Source organism: Pyxicephalus adspersus, chromosome 2 (assembly GCF_032062135.1).
Source record: "Pyxicephalus adspersus chromosome 2, UCB_Pads_2.0, whole genome shotgun sequence".
NCBI classification, from domain to species: Eukaryota; Metazoa; Chordata; class Amphibia; order Anura; family Pyxicephalidae; genus Pyxicephalus; species Pyxicephalus adspersus.
In genome coordinates, this window is record NC_092859.1 from 21,294,559 (window position 1) to 21,314,655 (window position 20,097).

Below are 20,097 nucleotides of genomic sequence, written 5' to 3' on the forward strand. Positions count from 1 at the left end.
TAATATAAAGAGATTGAGAAATAGATTGTCATCTCCTGAGTTTATAACAACAAATTTGCAGCTCCAAATTCTTAATCCTACCAATTACCACACTGAAATAGGAAAATCTTTATCACCAAATATAATGTGTTAAACTACTGGTGCCAAGAAAACACTCAGATTGTTATGAGGGAAAAAATACCCCATGACCTCACAGAGCATCTAATACAGTACGTCACACAATCTCACAGTACGTCTAATCAATCCCTCCATGTGTACGTATACTGAGGGATGATGTGAGCTGCCATCGCTGCACTGATTGTAAAGAATGCCAATTGCCTGGATGTAAAGCCGATTTTAGCAGTTTCAGTCAAAGACCGGGAACAGGCATACAGATAACTTTGTGACAAGTTGTGCAGCAGTTATCTGGTGGAATTGTGATTCGGACATTATTATTGGCAGAGGATCAGAACACCAACCAGGCAAGCTGTATTATTAAAAACCAGATCAGCGATGACAACTTACTTCCCCCAGTACAAGTCCACATTTTTACTACAGCTTTTGAGGTGTTACAGCCCCCTATACTGGGCCTGATTTATCAAAGCTCTCCAAGATATGACTATCATGGGTGAAACTGGGTAATCTGACAAACCTAGATTGGAGTTCTAAATATTGTTTACTATTATTTGGCAAATGTTTTCAATCATGGACCAGTCTTTTAGAGCTTTGACAAAACAGGCCCACTGTATTGTTGCAAAGCTCCTATGTAGAAAGAACGCCGGAAGAGACATTGCCAACAGCGGAGGCCTCATAAGAGGTTGTAAGATTTATTATATATAATAACTCCAAGATAAGTTAAATGACCTATTTACAGAAACATACACAGCAAAAATAAATAATAAAGTAATGAGTATTAGTATCATTTATAAGGAACATGATCTTTAATAACTGATATTAATAAACTGTAATTTTTTTTAAATAGCAATATAACACAATAATAATTTTATGTGTATGAGGTATCCCAGGTCCTCTCCAGGTGAATTCTCTACTTGTAAAGCAGAAGACAAAGAGAAATGGCGTCGGTGCGACAGACGAGGCGTTTGGAAAGGGGCTGCGGTTTCCATTTGTCCCCCAATTCCGGTTGCTTTCGCTGAGCGCATTTATCAGCTGCCTGATTAGAATTTGTTTCTACACAAACCATTGATCATGGGCCTATTACTAGGCAAATGACAGTTAATTACCCAGTACATTAACCGCTGGGACCTGAGCCCTGCCCGCCTGCCATCACTCACTATGATAAATGAATCGCGCTCAGTAATGCATGTCCAGCTCAGCGCCGGCGGCCGCACAACGAGGCTCCGTCTCACCGGCAGGGCCGGGAAATCTATGGCAATCTGCATAATTACAAGCTGCGGGTTAATAACAGACAAATGATTTGTTGCAGCTAAACAAAGTCCTTGGAAGAGGCCGGCGGATGTCAGAGAGATGCGGCCTGCCAGGGAACGTTCTAGTGCAGGAGACCCTCCGCGGCCTGCGACAACTGTCTAATGGTTTGTAGATTCTGCACGTGTGATCCAGAACTATTGAGGGACTCCCAACGCGGCTTTGTGCTAATTATTGTTGTGCAGTGTCCGGGGGATTGCACGGACACAGAAGGTTTTTGCGCTGCACGCTGTCTGGGCCCGGCTGGCGGCTCCATCACTTTTCATCTGGCGACGGACTCTGAAGAGCTAATGATGAATTATTGCCATGCTGCAGGGAGGGGGAGCCAAACGTCTCACCGAAGTGTCAGCGCTCAGAGTGCGCACATGCGGAAATCTCATTCATCGTCAGACAGTGGGCACATTTCCCTCCTGGACGTCCATCCTGTGCACTGATCACATTAATCTTAGCAGCCACCATCTATCGCTGCACAATACTATCAGGTCACACATCTGCACCTGTCTCAGGATGGAAATATCCATCTCTTGAGTTACACGGAAATGATAAAAAAACCTGGTCCTGCCACCACTGACATCCTCTTCCTGACCTCCTGCTGCTACAACTTCCCCTCGTGCCACCAAAAGACACAGCAAGTTTGTATTGGATCTGGTGAAGTAAAGCATTAAAGAACAACTCCTATAAAAACACCCTTCTGTTACACCTCCAAATAACCATCTTTTAAAAATTGGATGAAAATTTTAGTCCTAAGCGCACCCTGCACACCAGCTGAAATGTAAAGTCAGCCAGTGTCAGAGGGGGTAACACTGATAAAACAAGGAGTGATTATAGCAATGAGAGAGAAGAGGGGAGAGCAGGGGTAAGGGACACTGCCGGCACAAGGGCCAGCTCTAGGAATGGGAAAGAAAGGGGCGAGTGACACTGATAGAACGAGGATCGCCTGTAGGAATGAAACAGAAGGGGGAAGAGTGGGGGTGATTGACAATGATGGAACAAAGACCATCTGTATGAATAAAAGAGAATGGAAAGTGCAGGAATGAATGACACTGATGAAACAAGGACCTGTAGAAATAAGAGGAAAGGGGAAGAGTGGGGGTGAGTGCCTTGCATGTGACTGAATGGTTGAAATTATTGGAGTTTCATGTCATAAAATGTCACTTTCAAGGGGAAAGTCACTTTGCTATGCGAACAGGTTATACTGCTTTAGTAAGTCAATCCCAATGAAGAAGGCAAATCTGACTATAGATCGATCTTCAATCATCTATAGGCCTGTCCCCATACAGCATAATATAGGAAGAATCAGTACTGCTTCCCTTTTCTGTTAGTCTCTCAAGGAAATACAAGGCATGCTTAGACCAGAAGGTATCATGTGACCCGAGCCAGCTGTGGTATCAGCCTAGTTTAAAGAGTGACAACAGTAGACACCCTTTACTCACTTCCATTTGTTCCTTTATACAGTGTAAAATCTAGATGTCCCTATATACACTACAGTGTATGGATAGTTCAGTGTAGTTCTTTATACAATATAATGCATCAATGTATTTATACACAGTACAATACGCTCTATTCACAAAGCTTCAACACAAGGATAAGGCTCTCCAATGTAGCCATATGGCTATAATTGTAAAATCCTATTTGACTCACCTAAACAGAATGGTCAATTTCTTGGAAATAAATATCTGTATTCTGATGTGATAACATTGTAAAATGATTGGGTAAATGAGTGTTTAGGTATCTATTTATATAGTACAATGTATAGATTTCTTTTTTTACAACACGATGGCCCTGATTTATGAAAGCTCTCCAAGGCTGGAGAAAATACACTTTCATCAGTGAAGCTGGGTGATCCAGTAAACCTGGAATGGATCTGGTCCAGGATTCAAAACATTTGCTAATAAATATCAAATGACTTTCAAGAAATCCATTCTAGGTTTGATGGATCAACCGGCTTCACTGATGAAAGTGTATTCTGATTTATAAATCAGAGGTAATATGTGGATTTCTTTATATACAGTACAGTGACTGGCTCTTCCTTTATACTTTTTAGGGTAAAGATGTCTACATACAGTGCTTATTATGGATATGTATATAGAATACAGTGGATGGATGTCTCTATATACATTACACTTTATGGATCTTTGCATGCAGCAAAATATATGGATTTTTTTTAATACAGTACACTACATGGATGTCTCGATTTAATGAACAATGCATGCATATCTTTATATCCAGGACAAAGTATGGATCCCTATACATACACAATGCAATTACAGTGTCCCCCCCCCCACACACTTTTAGCACCACCCAGCACTTTTTATTAACCACCTGGCTGTTTTTAGGTGGTTGCTGATACATTGGGCCTGATTTATTAAAGCTCTCCCAGGCTGGAGAGAATACACTTTCACCAGTGAAGCTAGGTGATCAAGGAAACCTGGAACGGATTTCTTCAATGTTATTTGCTATTTGCTAGCAAATGCTTTGAATCCAGGACCAGATCCATTCCAGGTTTGTTGGATCACCCAGCTTCACTGGTGAAAGTCTATTCTCTCCAGCCTCAGAGAGATTTAATAAATCAGGGCCATTGGGTCACAATATAGGGGATGGCTCCCACCTAAAATTTCTTCCCACCCAAAATTTCTGGGTTGAACACAGAATTATTGGGTCCCTAAATATACAGTACTAAGTATAGCGCTCTATATATATACAGTACAATGTGGGGACCTGTTTGTATACAGTACAATGTATCAATCTCTTTATATGGATTGCAATGCATGTACACAGTACAGTTTATGGATTTCTGTCCATATACAGTACAATGCAATGTACCCCACACTCAAGAAGATGGTCATATCTGCAAAGACACAATCAGGTCCACCTTCACAGCTCATTTGACCTTTACCTGTGTACAGCAAACATCGTTCTCCATGCTTTAGTCCTGACAGCTTTGACTTCCTTCCCCTATAGACCCTGAGTCCTCAATGGCAGAACAGACAGAATGGAGAATATATATATTTAAAGTACATACATAATCAGCTACTGTAAAGAATAACACAGACAAATACAAAAAAAGTAAATACAAAGAAACAAACAGGATTGAAAGAACCTGCTGCGTAGGGCTTAATATTCAACGAACGTACCAGGAAGACTCTATTAAAAGATATACAATAAACTCATATATAAGAGTATAGTGGACTATTCCATTGTAGATATGGGCCCCTTTATATGATTCCTTGTATTCACCTGTCAGACCACAACAAATTACTGTTAAATATTTCAACTTCAAACAGCCACCAATACAAAAATTAATTCACAAATGTCCACCAGAACTATACTGCATTCCCTCTGTAGACCTGACAATCTAATATTCCATCACTATCCACTCGCTGTGCTAAGTGACCTTTTACTCCGGGAGTTTAGAGACTGTCCCATGCCTGCATGAAACTTGAAAATGTCTCTTCCACATTTAATAGATGGGGAGAATGGGAACCTGGTGTGTCTATATAGAAGAAATATCAGTGTAAAGAATCCCTTTGCCCTTGCTATTTATTTCATTAACAATCTTCTCATAATATTACATGCACATTAATCGAGTTGTATGTTATCCACCCATAAACGCCTTCATTGAATAGACATCCAGAAGCCCTAAGACTGCAGCTGGACACTGCCATCTTGAACCAGCATGCTCAGCAGACTCCTCTTAGAGCAGGGATGTCAAACTCAAATAGACAGTGGGCCAAACTTAAAAACTTAGACAAAGTCACGGGCCAAACGTGAAACTGAAAAAGCACCGCTACTACAATTCCCTGCGTCAAGTAAACAGTCCAATGCGAAGCTTAATGTTATGAGAGGCTGGAACTCCCTCTTCACTGAAATAGCACCGCTACTACATATCCCTGCGTCTATAAAACAGTTTGATGCGGGGCCAAGCCCAGGCAGAGAGCCCACTGGTCTATAGACGCGAGTGATGGCGGATATTGTAGTAGCTGCGCTTTTTCAATGCAGCGGCAGGACAGCTGCAATTCATAATTAGGAATTTAGTGTTTTCCCGACTATACAATAATTTTTGTTCATTGAAGAAATAACAACATGCTTTTTTTATAGGGACATGTTTTAATATGTCCCTCTGACCTCCCAGAAATGTTGGTGATAATACTTTGTTTGTGGCCTTTTTTAAGGAACCTAAAAAGTTTTGTTGTCATTTCCAAAAACAAACTAAAAATTCACATTTACTGGCCACTTTATTAGGTACATCTGTTCAACCACTTGTTAATACAAATATCTAATCAGCCAATCTCATGGCAGCAACTCAATGCATCAAGGCAACTTAGCATTTTTCAGGATGACCTGCTGAAATTCCAACAAAAAAGCAGAATGTGGAAGTAAGGTGATTTAAGTGGCTTTGGATGTGGCATGGTTGGTGGTGCCAGGCGGGCTGATCTAAGTTTTTCACAAACTGCTGATCTGCTGGGATTTTCACACACAACCATCTCTAAGATTTATGGAGGGTGGCATGAAAAAAAAATGTGGTAAGCAGGGGTAAAAATGTCTTGTTGATGCCAGAGGTCAGAGGGGAATAGCCAGACTGGTTTCAGTGGATAGATTGGCATAATTAAATTCAACTAATTGCAAACAAGGTGTGCAGAAGAGCATCTCTGAACACACACTTGTTCAGCCTTGAAGTAGATGGGTTACAGCAGAAGGAGACCACACCAGGTGCCTAACAGGCTACAACTCTCAGGGGATCACCAAAACTTGATCAGTGATGACTGGACAAATCAGTTTCTACTGCAACATTTAGATGTCAGATTTTGGCATCAACAACATGAACACACGGATCCATCTAGTCTTGTATCAATGGTTGAGGACGGTAGTGGTATAATCATGTAGAGATCTTTATTTTTTTATTTTTTTGCAAACTTTAAGCCTCTTAGTACTAATTGAGCAATATTTTAATGACATTGCCTACCTTAATATTGTCCTTGACCATGTCCATCCTTTTATGGCCAGTGTACCCATCTTCTGATGGATGCTTCTAGCAGGATAATGCATAATCAAATCATCTAAAACTGCTTTTTTGACCATGGCAATGAGTTCAAATGTCCTCCACAGCCACCAGATCTCAATCCAATAGAACACCTTTGGTATGATTTAGATTGAGATCCGGTAAGTCTGCAGCAACTGTGTGATGTCGTGCCTATAAAGATGAATGAGGAAAGTTTCCAGAACCTTGAATCTATGCAAAAAGGAATTACATTGCCAGTGAATGCATACAGACTATAATTTAGTGTAAAAGTGAAACTGAGACCTATTAGCCCATGCACACCGAGTGAATTTTTTCTAAACTAAACCCCAATTGAATCCACAAATAATATTATATTTCAACTAGTAAAAATGTTAAAATAGACAAAATAGGCAATGATGGAGGTATTACCATCAATGCTGAAGACAAAGTGTCCAAGCAGTCAGTGCAAATAAGAGCAAATCAAATCAACATTTACTTTCCTGCATTAGAGAAAGTGATTGGGCGAAACCCCCTGTCATTATTAAGTCCCCCTTGTCAATTATTTTCTGAAAAAAAATGAAAAACATTGGTTAAAAAAATTGATAAAACTAATAATAATAAAATTACAAAATAGAAAATAATAAAACAATCACCAGAAAAATAACAGCAATGGAAAGTAATGAGTTGGTCAGTGCCTATTAACCAGTAAAAGATAATAATTATTAATCAATAGGAGATTAATAAAGGGGGATAGAATAATAACTGAAGGTTGATATCAGCTAACGTTTCTATTTGTTCAAACTCCTGGACACCTACCTGCTGAACCATGGGCACAACCTAGGCCCGCTTGTGAGTAATCATGTTCTCTGCAACATACACGGACCTGGACTCACATCCACATCCTACACAGCCTGACCAGGACCCATATCTACAGCCTTCACAACCTAAGGAATCAGATGTGCCCAGCCTCACCTCTACACCCACCAGAAGCCAAATCTACAGCCTGCACTACCTGTTAAACCACAGCCACTCCCTGCACAGTTTTATTAGGACCAACAACTATATCCTTCACTGCCTCACCAAAACCAAAACCTATAATCTTCACTACTTCACATCGACACTCTGCACAGCCTCATATCTATCCAGTGCACAGCTACATCTATACCCTGCACATATTCATCAGAACCCACATTTATACACCTCACAATGATACACATTAACATTCTGAAATGCTAACCTTATTATCTCTTACTCCACACTACATTTACCTTCTATCCCCATGTTACTGAATTCTTCTCCTATTGCTGCTATATTACCCCATATCCCTGAAAATGTCTTTGGACTCACCTCCTGTCCATAAGAATTGGGGTGTTGTATAAGGGGAGAAGTATGTAGCATACACATGTAAAATAAACAGTATATAAAAAAAGTATAGGTCAGAGGGGCCAATCCTCAGGACCAATTTAACGGATTGATCTCCAATTTCATGGAAGTCTGCCAAAATATATGGTGGGGCTGTTTAAGGCCCTCACACAGTTGAGGCATTTGCTATCTAACTAACTAACCCTAGAACTGGACACAGAGGAGCCCCATATGATTGTCGGCTTTTTTGCCAAACACAAAGCACAAAGATAGTTTGCCTGCAGTTCTGTAAGTGATAAAACCGCTTCACTGCAGCTGTCATTTTCAGGTGCCTTTGTATATAATGGGGCACAGACAGACAGAGACTTACATGAGCAAGCACAGTTTTATATTGGCTACTGTTGGGTCACTGTGAAAGACAGATTAATGATTTGTGTCTTGGTGATTATGTCACCCCTGTATGACCGCATCAATTGTAACAACTCCACCACTGGTTAATTTCACCTTCGCAGGAGCTGACCCTTCCGCAAGTTTTAGAAGATCCATCAAATGATGATTTGTAGCCATCAAGGAAGAAAATAATTGTGAGAAACCTCTGAAAAAAATCACTATTCACATACCACAAACGCTGCCAAACATACGCTGCCATTATAGAAAGAATCCTGAACATATATACCCGAGATAGAATAGAACAACCCACAGCTGCGGTATATATAGCACAATGCAACACAGATCAATATATCCCCAATCCAGATTGTATAATCTTTTTGTGCATTGATCCTAAGCATTCACTTATTTCCTAATCTAATTTTAATAACTGGATCATTCTCTGCATTTATCTTGACCAAACCATCGTTCTCTGCATCAATCCTGATTAAAAATCCTCCTCTGAACATGTCCTCCTCGTACAACTATTATCTGCAGTGCTTCTGGTTGTACAATTATTCTCTATACCAATCTGGATTGTACAACCATCCCATACAGCCATCCTGATTGTACAGTTATACTCTCAACTGATCCTAACTGTACAATTATTCTTTGCACCAAGTCCAACTGTACAATTATTACCTGCACAGATTTCAAATGTACACACATTCACTGCATCAATAGGGATTATACAACAGTTCACTATAGCAATTCTGATTGTACAATAATTTTCAGCATCAATCACAACTGTAAAATTTGTTATTTGCACCCAACCAGATTGTACAATCATTCTCTGCACCTGAACTTACCTGACAGTCATACTCTGCACCAATCCCCACTAAACTATCGTTCTCTGCACAAGTCCTAATTTTTAAACTGTTCACTATACCAATAATTGTTTGCACCAATCCTGACTGTGCAATTTCTAATTTACAGTGTTTCAATGTCAAACTAAAGGACAATCATTCTCTACAGCAACCCTGATTGAAATACCCACTGAACAATCATTCTCTGCACTAGTCTCCATTTGACAATACTTCTCTGCACCAATCTCCACTGTGCAATCATTGGCTACACCAACCCCGACTGCATAACTGTTTTCTGCACCAGTACTGACTGTACAAATATTATCTATACCGATTCTCTGCACCGAACCAGATTGTACACTTCAAATATTGTACCTGCCCTGAGGCAATGAACTGCAGGTAATGAAGTCACTAAGAGAAAATGACGGCACAAAGTAAGAACAGCAGCTGGACACAGATAAGAGCTCGCTGACCAGACGAATCATTAGGCAGCCGGGACATTATAATGTGGTCAGTGGAGGACCTGGGAGAAGAGTGCAACACATACAACTAGCTCCAAAACTGACCCATTTGCTACATGGGGAGGGTATTTATGGCAGCAGATCAGCAGAAATCTTTATAATCAAACTTTTACAAATATGAAAAAATACGGATGAGGATAAGAAATTATCGTATCACTATATGTGGTTGAGTATTCACATCCCTGAATATTATCATTACATATACATACACATACACCAAAATAACACAGAGCAGTAATAAAAAACATGCTATACCCTACAAACTATATAATATATCTATCTATCCATACACACACATACACAATACCATAAAACACGAAAGACTGATACAGTATACTGTATAATACTATACTATTCTATTCATCATGAATTAGTATATTATATATTATACTACACTGATCCTATATACTACAATAAATGACAACATAATACTGAATTATAGAATAATATACCTTGATATGTATTACTATACTGTACGATACTATATACAAATATATTATACCATACCATTCTATACCTTCCTATTATTCTAAACCATAATATATATTATTGTGTTAGACCTACATATACAATAGAAGAATATACTATGCTGGCACATGCTAGACAATACTGTGCTAGAATAAATATTATTCCTGTGCTGTTTAATACTTTAATAAACATTCATTTGTACAAATATACATTGCTGTACTATAATATATTTATTGTGCTATACAATGTTACATGTTACTGTTTCATACCACCCATAGTATTCCATACTGTACGACACCATACTATAGATTACCATGACATACAATATTACACATTACCATATTATACAATGCAATACTATGCTATATATAACCAAACCACACATACTTACCATACTACACGTTGGCACATCATAAAGAACAACACCATTCTACACATCGCTGTACTATTATTTATCATACAATACCATACATTACTTTATTGTACTATACTACAAGTTATCATGCCATAGTGTATTGTACACCGTCATATTAGATATAGTTTACACCATTCTACACATTGCTGTACCAAATTTTATCATACAACCCAATACATTAATATATCGTACTATACTGTACACCATCATATATATCAGCATATAGTGCAACACCACACTGCAAATTGCTGAACCATTTTATACTATACCATACATTACTATATCGTACAACACATTACCAAACCGCACTATACTATATAGTACAACAAAATATTGCACATTGCTAAACTATACCATACTACACATTAATATATCATACATTACTATGTCATACCAGACCACACAATTTCATAATAAACTATACAATTCTACTGTATTACTCTTTTGTATACTAGAAGAAATAAGCTTGTAATATATAGTGATGATTGTCGGTTGATCACCCCCTTCTCGCACCACTTATCCAGTTTACACATTCTGTTTACATCTATAAAAGTATTTGTCTGGGAATGAACATGGATTTGATTATACATGACTGATGAATTCAATTCAGCAGAATTTGTCTGTGTGTGGGCAGCTGGTAAAGCGCCCGTCTATTGGATGTCCAAGTCACCACCTGAACAAACAGATCGCAGAGTGTCCGGAGGATGACCATAAATCATGGCCGCGCATTCATTGTTATTATGAAGTAATGGATACATTCTGATTTAGGGTAGAAGTTGCTGGCAATGACCACAAAGAGTTACAGCAAGGGACAAGCAGATAATAAAATAACATTGTCAGATCTGCTCAGTTTTGTTATATGACAGATAGAAGTAACATTTGCTGGAAGTGATTGTCAGCTTAGCTGCTGCACCCTTTAACCTTTAGGTTGTGGTGGTGTGGTGTGGTGGGGGGGGGGGGGATGCCAAACAAACACAACATAAACACACTGCAAAGTCAGCGATGGATGGAGAAATCCACTCAAGAAGCCCTAATTGACTCATTATCCATACATCTCCATAAATGCAGCTCTGCTATCTCTCCTCTGGGGGGCGCTGCACACTATCTGCAATGAAGCCCAATATTAATAATCATAAAACTTCACCATTTTATCCCATTTTTGGCTGCAGAGTCCCTCACCTTCCCATATTACTCACCATTGTTAACAATTAGAGGTCAAATAGTAATAGATAGGATGATCACTGGCTCGTTGGTTGTGCATTCTGTGAAGGACATAAAATATGGATGGGATGTTTCTGAACACATTAGATGCAGATAATGATCTCGGACAAGAAGTATTGTCAGCTGAAGTTACCCTGCACACCCTGAAACATTGATCAGGGAAAACTGCCACCCAGGCACCAGCTAGTCATTTTATTGTTTTTGCAGGAGCCCCCTAAATCCTGTGCCCCTAGTCCAGTGACCACTTTACTTGGGAGTTGTAACATTTGTAATCTGTTCAGACTGCACACAGCTGGGAGGACAGGGGGACTAGAATGGAGGGCAGAGGAACATGTAGAGAAAGACAGGCAATCTAGGCTGGAAGAACAGTGAATCTTGAAAACAGGGAAAAGGGGCCTTTTGGAAGTAATTAGCAACCTAAAGAAAGTACAAGGAGCCATGGACTAAATGACAGATGGACCTGGATGGAAGCACAGAGGCTCCTGGATCAAAGAAGCAAGGGTTTTATATCAAGGGACCGGGAGTTGTACATGAGGGGACAGGGAGTCAAGGCAGGAAGGACAAGGGGTCCTGGATTGAACAACAAATGGACCTAGATAGAACAGAGTAATCTGGATGGACAGATGGGGTCCAAGATGAATGGAGAGACCTGGAGGGAAGGACAAGGTACCTAGATAAATATACAGGGGGATGAATACACCTGGATGAATGAACAGAAGGACCTGAAGGAAGGGACAGGACCTGGATGAATAGACAAATGAACATAGATAAATGAGCAGAGGGACTTGGATGAAGGGATGGACTACCTGGATGAATCGACAGGGAATCCTGGATGAATGAACAGGGACACCTGAAAAGAAATACAGGGAACACTGAAAGAATTATCAGAGAGACCTGGATGGAAGGACAGGAGAACTTGAAGGAATATACAAGGGAACATGGATAAATGTGCAGAGGGACCTGGATTGAAGGACGAGGTGCCTGGATGAATAGAGAGGGGATCCTGGATGAATGATCAGAGAGACCTGGATGGAAGGACAGGGTTCCTGGATGAATGATCGGAGGGACCTATATAGAAGGACAGGGGTCCCGGACAAAAAATCAGAGGGACCTGGATGGAAGGACAGGAGTTCTGAACAAATGATCAGTGGGACCTATATGGAAGGACAGGAGTCCTGGATGAAAGATCGGAGGGACCTATATGGAAGGACAGGGGTCCTGGATGAAAGATCCGAGGGACCTATATGGAAGGACAGGGGTCCTGGATGAAAGATCCGAGGGACCTAAGGACAGGGGTCCTGGATGAAAGATCCGAGGGACCTATATGGAAGGACAGGGGTCCTGGATGAAAGATCCGAGGGACCTATATGGAAGGACAGGAGTCCTGGATGAAAGATCGGAGGGACCTATATGGAAGGACAGGGGTCCTGGATGAATAAACAGAGGTACCTATATGGAAGGACAGAGGTCCGGGACAAATGATCAGAGGGATCTGGATGGAAGAACAGGGGGTTTTGGCCACAGACAAGAATGTACAGGGCTCAGATCCGTAAGTACAGAGTCAGGCACACAGACTGAGTGTCAGGATTATATAGACACAATTTGGAACATGCTGTCACCTCAGATAATCCCTCCGGCACAAGATGAGATTGGCCTTGGTGTATAAGGTGGATCCGACCTCTCCGAGACGACAATCGCAGCATGCGCACTTCAGGCAGTCTTCATGCCAGTACTTGTCCAGGGCCTTTAGCAGGTAGCGGTCCTTGATCTTACGGTTGCAGCCAGCACAACCTTTCGGTTTGGTGTCTGGCTGAACTGAAAGCATTTGTATACCTGCAAGGAGAAGACACGCATGTTACTCATCATATATGGCACATCACATGCTAATCACCATCTTATCCCCCATCGGAAGGACTTAGCGGTCCTGACCTGCAATTTGGGACCCCTGAGAGGGGTACTGCTAAGCAGATGGGACACAAATAATGGCAAATTCCAAGAAAAAAAAAGCCAGTCCTGAGGATTCTGGGGGGGAGAATAAAATGTGTTGCCGCTAACCTTTCCGCTCAGACTGACTTGACAGCTTAAGAAGAGAAATCATAATTAAAGCGAGAAGTAAATAAGAGGCTTTGCCGCTGCTCACAAGCTGGGAGAAGCATCTCATTTAATTGCCCAGATTGTATTGTGCGCGGCGTGCACGCTTGATTGCACGCATTATCCTCTTGTTCTGCGTCACTCATCCACACACTGCCGGATAGTTAACACAACAAACTATTGCACTACACAAAAAGTGTCCTCGCCGCCACGGAGCACCTACCTGACCGGAGGGGTGAGAGGTGAGTGCGTGCGGGGTTTCGGAGGGGTAAAATTTGCTTTTGGTGGCCATTCATGTGTCCGGGGACATCAAACAAAAGCTGTGCCCCTTCTCTCCCTCATACCGGCCTAAAATCGCTCCCCGGCGCTTAGCGTCCCCCGTATGGAACAACAATGCAAATCCCGCTGCCCGGAACGCACGGCTCTGCCTATTCACCCCCCCTTTTTTTTTGAGCAATGAAGCTGGGAACCAATTTGATTCCCCTTTTCTCCAATGCAGCTGCAAGGCTCACAGATACTGACATTTTTCCACTCTTATCAGTTTAATTACAGTTACCATAGCAGCAAAGTGCTGGTGCTTGGCAAAGGCCAACAAGAGATTTGCAAGACTGACTTCAATTTTGACGCAGCTCAAATACAAAAAAAAAAAATACACACAGACACACAATTCACAGGAGCACAATGAGAAGCCCACCGGGGTTCAGGCTTACCAGGGCCCGCACAACAACAACAATGTCACCCGGGCGAAGGTAACCCATGGCAACGGACCCCGGCGACGTGTGGCACGAGGGCTGACGCTACACAGCACGCACGCACTCGGCTTCTACCTACCAAAACTTTTCTCCCTTTTGTGCATGAGTCGGTGAGAGCAGACCCTCATTGGGCAGCAGCTGGGGGCCCCTTGCTTGGCTCCGGGAGCAGCTGGACCGGGCTATTGTTCCCCTGACACAATGTCACACACAGGCCGACACAGTGTGCAGATGAGGCAGCCACTGACAAAGCCACATGCTCTGTAACTCCCGGAGTAAATCCTCTAATCCTGCTCTCTGCTGGGCTCCTCTAACAAATGATGAGTCTGTCACATGCAGCTCCTTCAGCACTGGGGGAGGGGACAGCTCCCAGGCAATGCACTGACTGGAGGACACAGGCACAGCAACTTGTGGAGGGGGCAGGAGGAGATTTGGGGAGCTAGCTACCCTCCCTATACAAGGTGCCCCCCCCCCACCCCCAGACCTCAGCCGCATACCTGGGAAGGGGGTCAGCACAGCACCAGCAGCACCAACATACCAGGATGGAAGAAGCTGACACTTATTTCACCAAAAATCAGGTGCAGAACAGCCACAGGTGCCTGTCACCCCCTACAACTTACCTATCACAGCCAGAGGAGCAGAGCAGACACACACACTCATCAGCAGCCAGACATCACACAGCAGAGAAAAGGTCACCCAGATATTACTCAGCTCCAAAATTCTGCACTTGTCAGAGAACTGAGAGCAGGTAGGTACTTCCTCCACATCTCCTCCCTCCACTCCCCCTCCCCACCTACCTCTATATACAGCTGCCCTTCTGCATACACCTTCAGCATTCTCACTGCTTTACTAAAGCACAGCAAGAGGGAGAAACCCATGTGTGTATCACAGCGTTACTAGTGCTAGTTCTGCACCCCATCACTGAATCCTATTAATGTATCCTATTCCCACATCCCATCACTGCACCCTATTAATGCACCTTATTCTTCACCTCTCATTACTGCACCCTAATAATATACCTGATCCTACATCCCATCACTGCACCCTAATAATGCACCCTATTCCCACATTCCATCACTACAACCTAATAATGCACCTTATTCTTAACCTCTCATCATTGAACCCTAATACCGTACCCCATCCTACATCCCATCACTGCACCCTATTCCCACATCCCATCACTGCACCCTAATACCATACCACATTCCTGCACCCCATCACTGTAACCTATTAATGCACCTTTTTCTTAACATCTCATCATCGCACCCTAATAACGTACCCCATCCCTATATCCCATCACTGCACCCTAAGTATTCACTTTATTCTCTACCTCTCATCACTGCACCCCAATAACATACACCATCCCTACATCCCATCACTGCACCCTATTCCCACATCCCATCACTGGACCCTATTCCCACATCCCGTCACTGCACCCCAATACAGTACCCCATTCCTGCACCCTATTAATGCACCTTATTTTCTACCTTTCATCATTGCACCCTAATAATGCATCCTATCACCACACCGTAATAACGTACCTGATTCCTATATACCATCACTGCATCCTAATAATGCACCCCATTCCTACATCCCATCACTACACCCTAATAACGTACCCAATTCCCATATACCATCAGTGCACCCTAATAATTCATCCTATTCCAACATCCCATCACTGCATCCTATTAATGCACCCTATTTCTACATCCCATCACTGCACCCAAATAAGGTACCCCATTCCTACATCCCATCACTGCACCCTATTCCCACATCCAATCACTGCACCCTAACGTACCCCAAACCTGCACCCCATCACTGCACCCTAATAACGTACCCCAAACCTGCACCCCATCACTGCACCCTAATAACGTACCCCATTACTGCAACCTAATAGTGCACCCGATCCTTACATCCCATCACGGCACCTTATCCCTGCATCCTATCACTGCACCCTATCCCCATATCACATACTGCACCCTGTCTCTGCACCCTGTCCCCACAACCGATCATTACACCCTATTAATCAACCTCATCCCTACATCCCATCACTGCACCCTATCCTCACACCCCATCGCTGTACCCTAACAATGCACCCTGTCTCTACATCCCATAACTGCACCCCATTTCTTTGCTTTATTATTGCACTACATCAGTGCTGCCTGTTACTACACACATTTCTACACCCAGTTTCCACACCTTATTACTGCACTTACCAACACTCTGTTGCTGCACCTTTTTAATGCACCCCATCCCTACATCCCATTACTTCACCGTTACTGCACTTCATTTCTACACCTCATTACTGAATCCTGTCACTACACCCCATTTTTGCTCTCTGTTACTGCATCCTATTAATGTACACCACCCTTTACCTTTTTACTGCACCGGTACTTAAGTAGTTTCACCCCATTGTTGTACTCTATCAATGCCCCCACCTTTACCTATCACTGCACTCTGGTATTTCACCCTTTCAATGCACCCCATCCTATCACTTGACTTTATTAGCTCGGACTGTTGTTACACCCCATTACTGCACCTTATCTTTACACCTCCTTACTACACCCCACTTCACTTCTTCCTTCACCCCATTACTGCATCCCTTTACTACTGCATCTCACTTCATCCTATGTCCATACCTCTTCACTGTACTTTATCCCTAAACCTGGTCACTGTGTTCTTACACACTTTTTTTGCACCAAATTCACTTCACCCTATGATTGCACTCCATCTCCATACTCACTTCATCCTCTCACTACCCGTATAACTATATTGTTTTACTGTATTCACTTACTACAACCCATAACTATATTGTATCACTGAACCCCATGACTACATCATTTCACCGAACCCCATCACTACATCATATCACTGAGCCCCATCACTACATCTTATCATTTTATTCTTATGCCTGCCCTGTTACTCTACCATGTACCCCATTTCTGATTCCAGTTTCAAAAACCCATTGTTACACGTAATCACTACAGTTCAGCATTGCAGCTGTCAGTATACCTGTCGAAGCAGCCTTCACTTCATCCCAGATAACTTCACCCCATCTCTGCATGTTATGGCTTCATCACTCACCATCACCACATCCTTTAATGATGCCTCTTCATTTCCGATCACTACACCCCATTTCATCTTGGTGTCACCTTATCCCCAGCTGTTACACCGATCCCTGACCACTGTACCCCATCAGTATATCATCACATCCGGGATCACTACAGACCATTCTAACATGGTATTACTCCATGTCCTCATTATACCCTATAACTATATGGTGTTACTACATTCCTGGTCACTACATGGTATCACCTAATACCTGAGAACTACACCCTATCATTTCATGGTGTTACTAGATTCCCGATCACTACATGGTATCACTACATCCCTGACTGCTGCACCCCATCACTATATGGTATCACTACCTCTCCTTAATATTATTATTGTTATAATTATCATTTTTAATAAACAGGATTTATATAGCGCCAAAATATTATGCAGCGCTGTACAATTAAATTCACCCCATTATTACATGATATCATAAGATCTTCTCACTATACCCCATCACTACATGGTGACACCCTGATAACTATGCTTGGCACTACATGGTATTACTTCAATGCTTCATTGTACCTCTTCATCCCCTAACTACACCCCATTATTATGTAGTACTCTTACTTCATCCCTCACTAGTCGACCACTTTTTTTACACCCCATCATTACATGAAGTCAGTACTTGGTGTAAAAACCTACACCCAACACATAAATCTAAATAACAGACAACAAAGCACTGGGAGTAGATATTATAGATCAGATGGTGCCATCTGTACATAAAGGAATGATAATGTCACCAATTCACAGCTTCCAATGAAAGTGTTTTATTCATAAAGAAAATACACCAGAAAACAGTTGGGCAAATATGTTAAATCTACATGTATCTGTACCATCATACCAACACTAATAGCCCTTTTTCTCAACACATCTTCGCCAACACTGGAATCTCCATCATACCGTTACTGGTTTCACTGAATACATATTAGAGTAAGGCAATAATATTATATCAATATATATCTGTACCATCGTACCGACACTGATATCACCATTTACTCAAACCTAACAAATCTTCTCCAACACTAGAATCTGCATCACACTGATACTGGCATCTTCACTTGACCAACACTAGAATCTCCATCACACCGATACTGGTATCACAGAATACATATCAGAGTAAGGCAATTATGTTATATCAATATATATCTGTACCATCATACCAACACTGATATCTCTGTTTACTCAACCTTAACATATCTTCAACACTAGAATCTGCATAACACTAATACTGGCATCTTCACTTGACCAACACTGGAACCTCCATCCTGCCAACACTGGTATGTCCACATAACCAACAATAACATATCTTTACCAATCTGCATCAAACCAATACTAGTATTTCCAGCTTATTAACACTGTAACCTCCATCACACTGACACTGGTATGTTCACTTAACCAACACTAACATATGTTCACCAAAGCTAAAATCTGCATTAAACTGATACTGAAATCTCCACTTAACCAATACTTGAACCTCCATCATGCCAACACTGGTATGTCCACTTCACCAACTTCACCAAAATCTTCACCAATCTGCATCAAACTAATACTGGTATCTCTAGCTAACCAACACTGTAACCTCCATCATGTCAAAACTGGTATGTCCACTTAACCAAAACTAACTCATATTCAACAACACTAGAATCTGCATCAAACTGATACTGAAATCTCCACTCAACCAACACTAGAATTTCCATTACACCAACAATGTTATCTTTTCTTAACCAACACATATATTTACCAACACTAGAATATTGGTATCCCCCCTTAACCAACACTGGAATCTCTATCACACTGACACTGGTATGTCCACTAATCAACACCAATATATCTTCACCAACACTAGAAACTCCATAACACCAATACTGTTATCTCTATCACACCGAGACTGGTATTTCTATTACACCAACATGGATCTATCCATCACATCTCCATGGCTGATGTCTGCATTACACCAACGGTGATATTTAAGATACACCAATAATATCTTTACCATATAAACTCTTTTTATCTCTATCACACTAGCACTGGTGTCTCTGTATCACCATCACCAGTATCCCCTTCACACCTGCACTATCTCCAGTATTCCAACACCAATATCACTCTTACACAAAAACAGTCATCACCATCACACCTGCACTGGTTTCTGAACTACACCACAAAATTTAGGAGTGAGAAAAAATGGTCCCCTCAAAAAATGTTATTGAAAGTTTCATGTTGTATACATTTTGTTCTTGGCCAATGTGTATAGGCCTCACTAATTTTTTTTTTTTTGAAAGGTCACGCTTTTTGTGATAAAGGTAACGTAAGTCATCAGGTCCTAACTTTCACTATAGAGTGTGGTGTTCGTTCATGGCACTGCGTATTGCTGTACATTCCCAAATACGCCGTACTGTGATGGACACTAATAGTACAATATGTAGAACTAAAATTGCCCCTGCAGTGTGCATACAGCCCCGATCACCACTTCTGTACGTTCTCCTCCTCCGTATATGCTAAACAA

General features: G+C 41.6%; 1 protein-coding gene and 1 long non-coding RNA gene across 5 annotated transcripts in view; one reads left to right on the forward strand and one right to left on the reverse strand.

Moving 5' to 3' along the window:
* The window catches only part of LMO3 (LIM domain only 3), a 28,537-nt gene that overhangs the window by 6,954 nt on the left and 1,486 nt on the right, over window positions 1–20,097 (reverse strand). The window contains exons 1-2 of one of the 4 annotated variants that reach the window (XM_072399876.1): window positions 15,101–15,213; window positions 13,260–13,473 (exon numbers count right to left, since the gene is read on the reverse strand). In XM_072399876.1, coding sequence (XP_072255977.1) covers window positions 13,260–13,473; window positions 15,101–15,140 — 254 coding nt within the window. In that variant the 5' untranslated portion in view covers window positions 15,141–15,213. Of the gene's footprint in view, window positions 1–13,259; window positions 13,474–13,954; window positions 14,028–14,562; window positions 14,756–15,100; window positions 15,214–20,097 lie in introns of those variants that run through there. The other 3 variants (XM_072399875.1, XM_072399874.1, XM_072399877.1) reach the window with 3 other exon arrangements.
* LOC140323109 (uncharacterized) overlaps window positions 14,782–20,097 on the forward strand; it is an 86,658-nt gene continuing 81,342 nt past the window's right edge. The window contains exon 1 of the long non-coding RNA XR_011919304.1: window positions 14,782–15,228. This is a non-coding gene — a long non-coding RNA (uncharacterized lncRNA). The remainder of the gene's footprint in view (window positions 15,229–20,097) is intronic.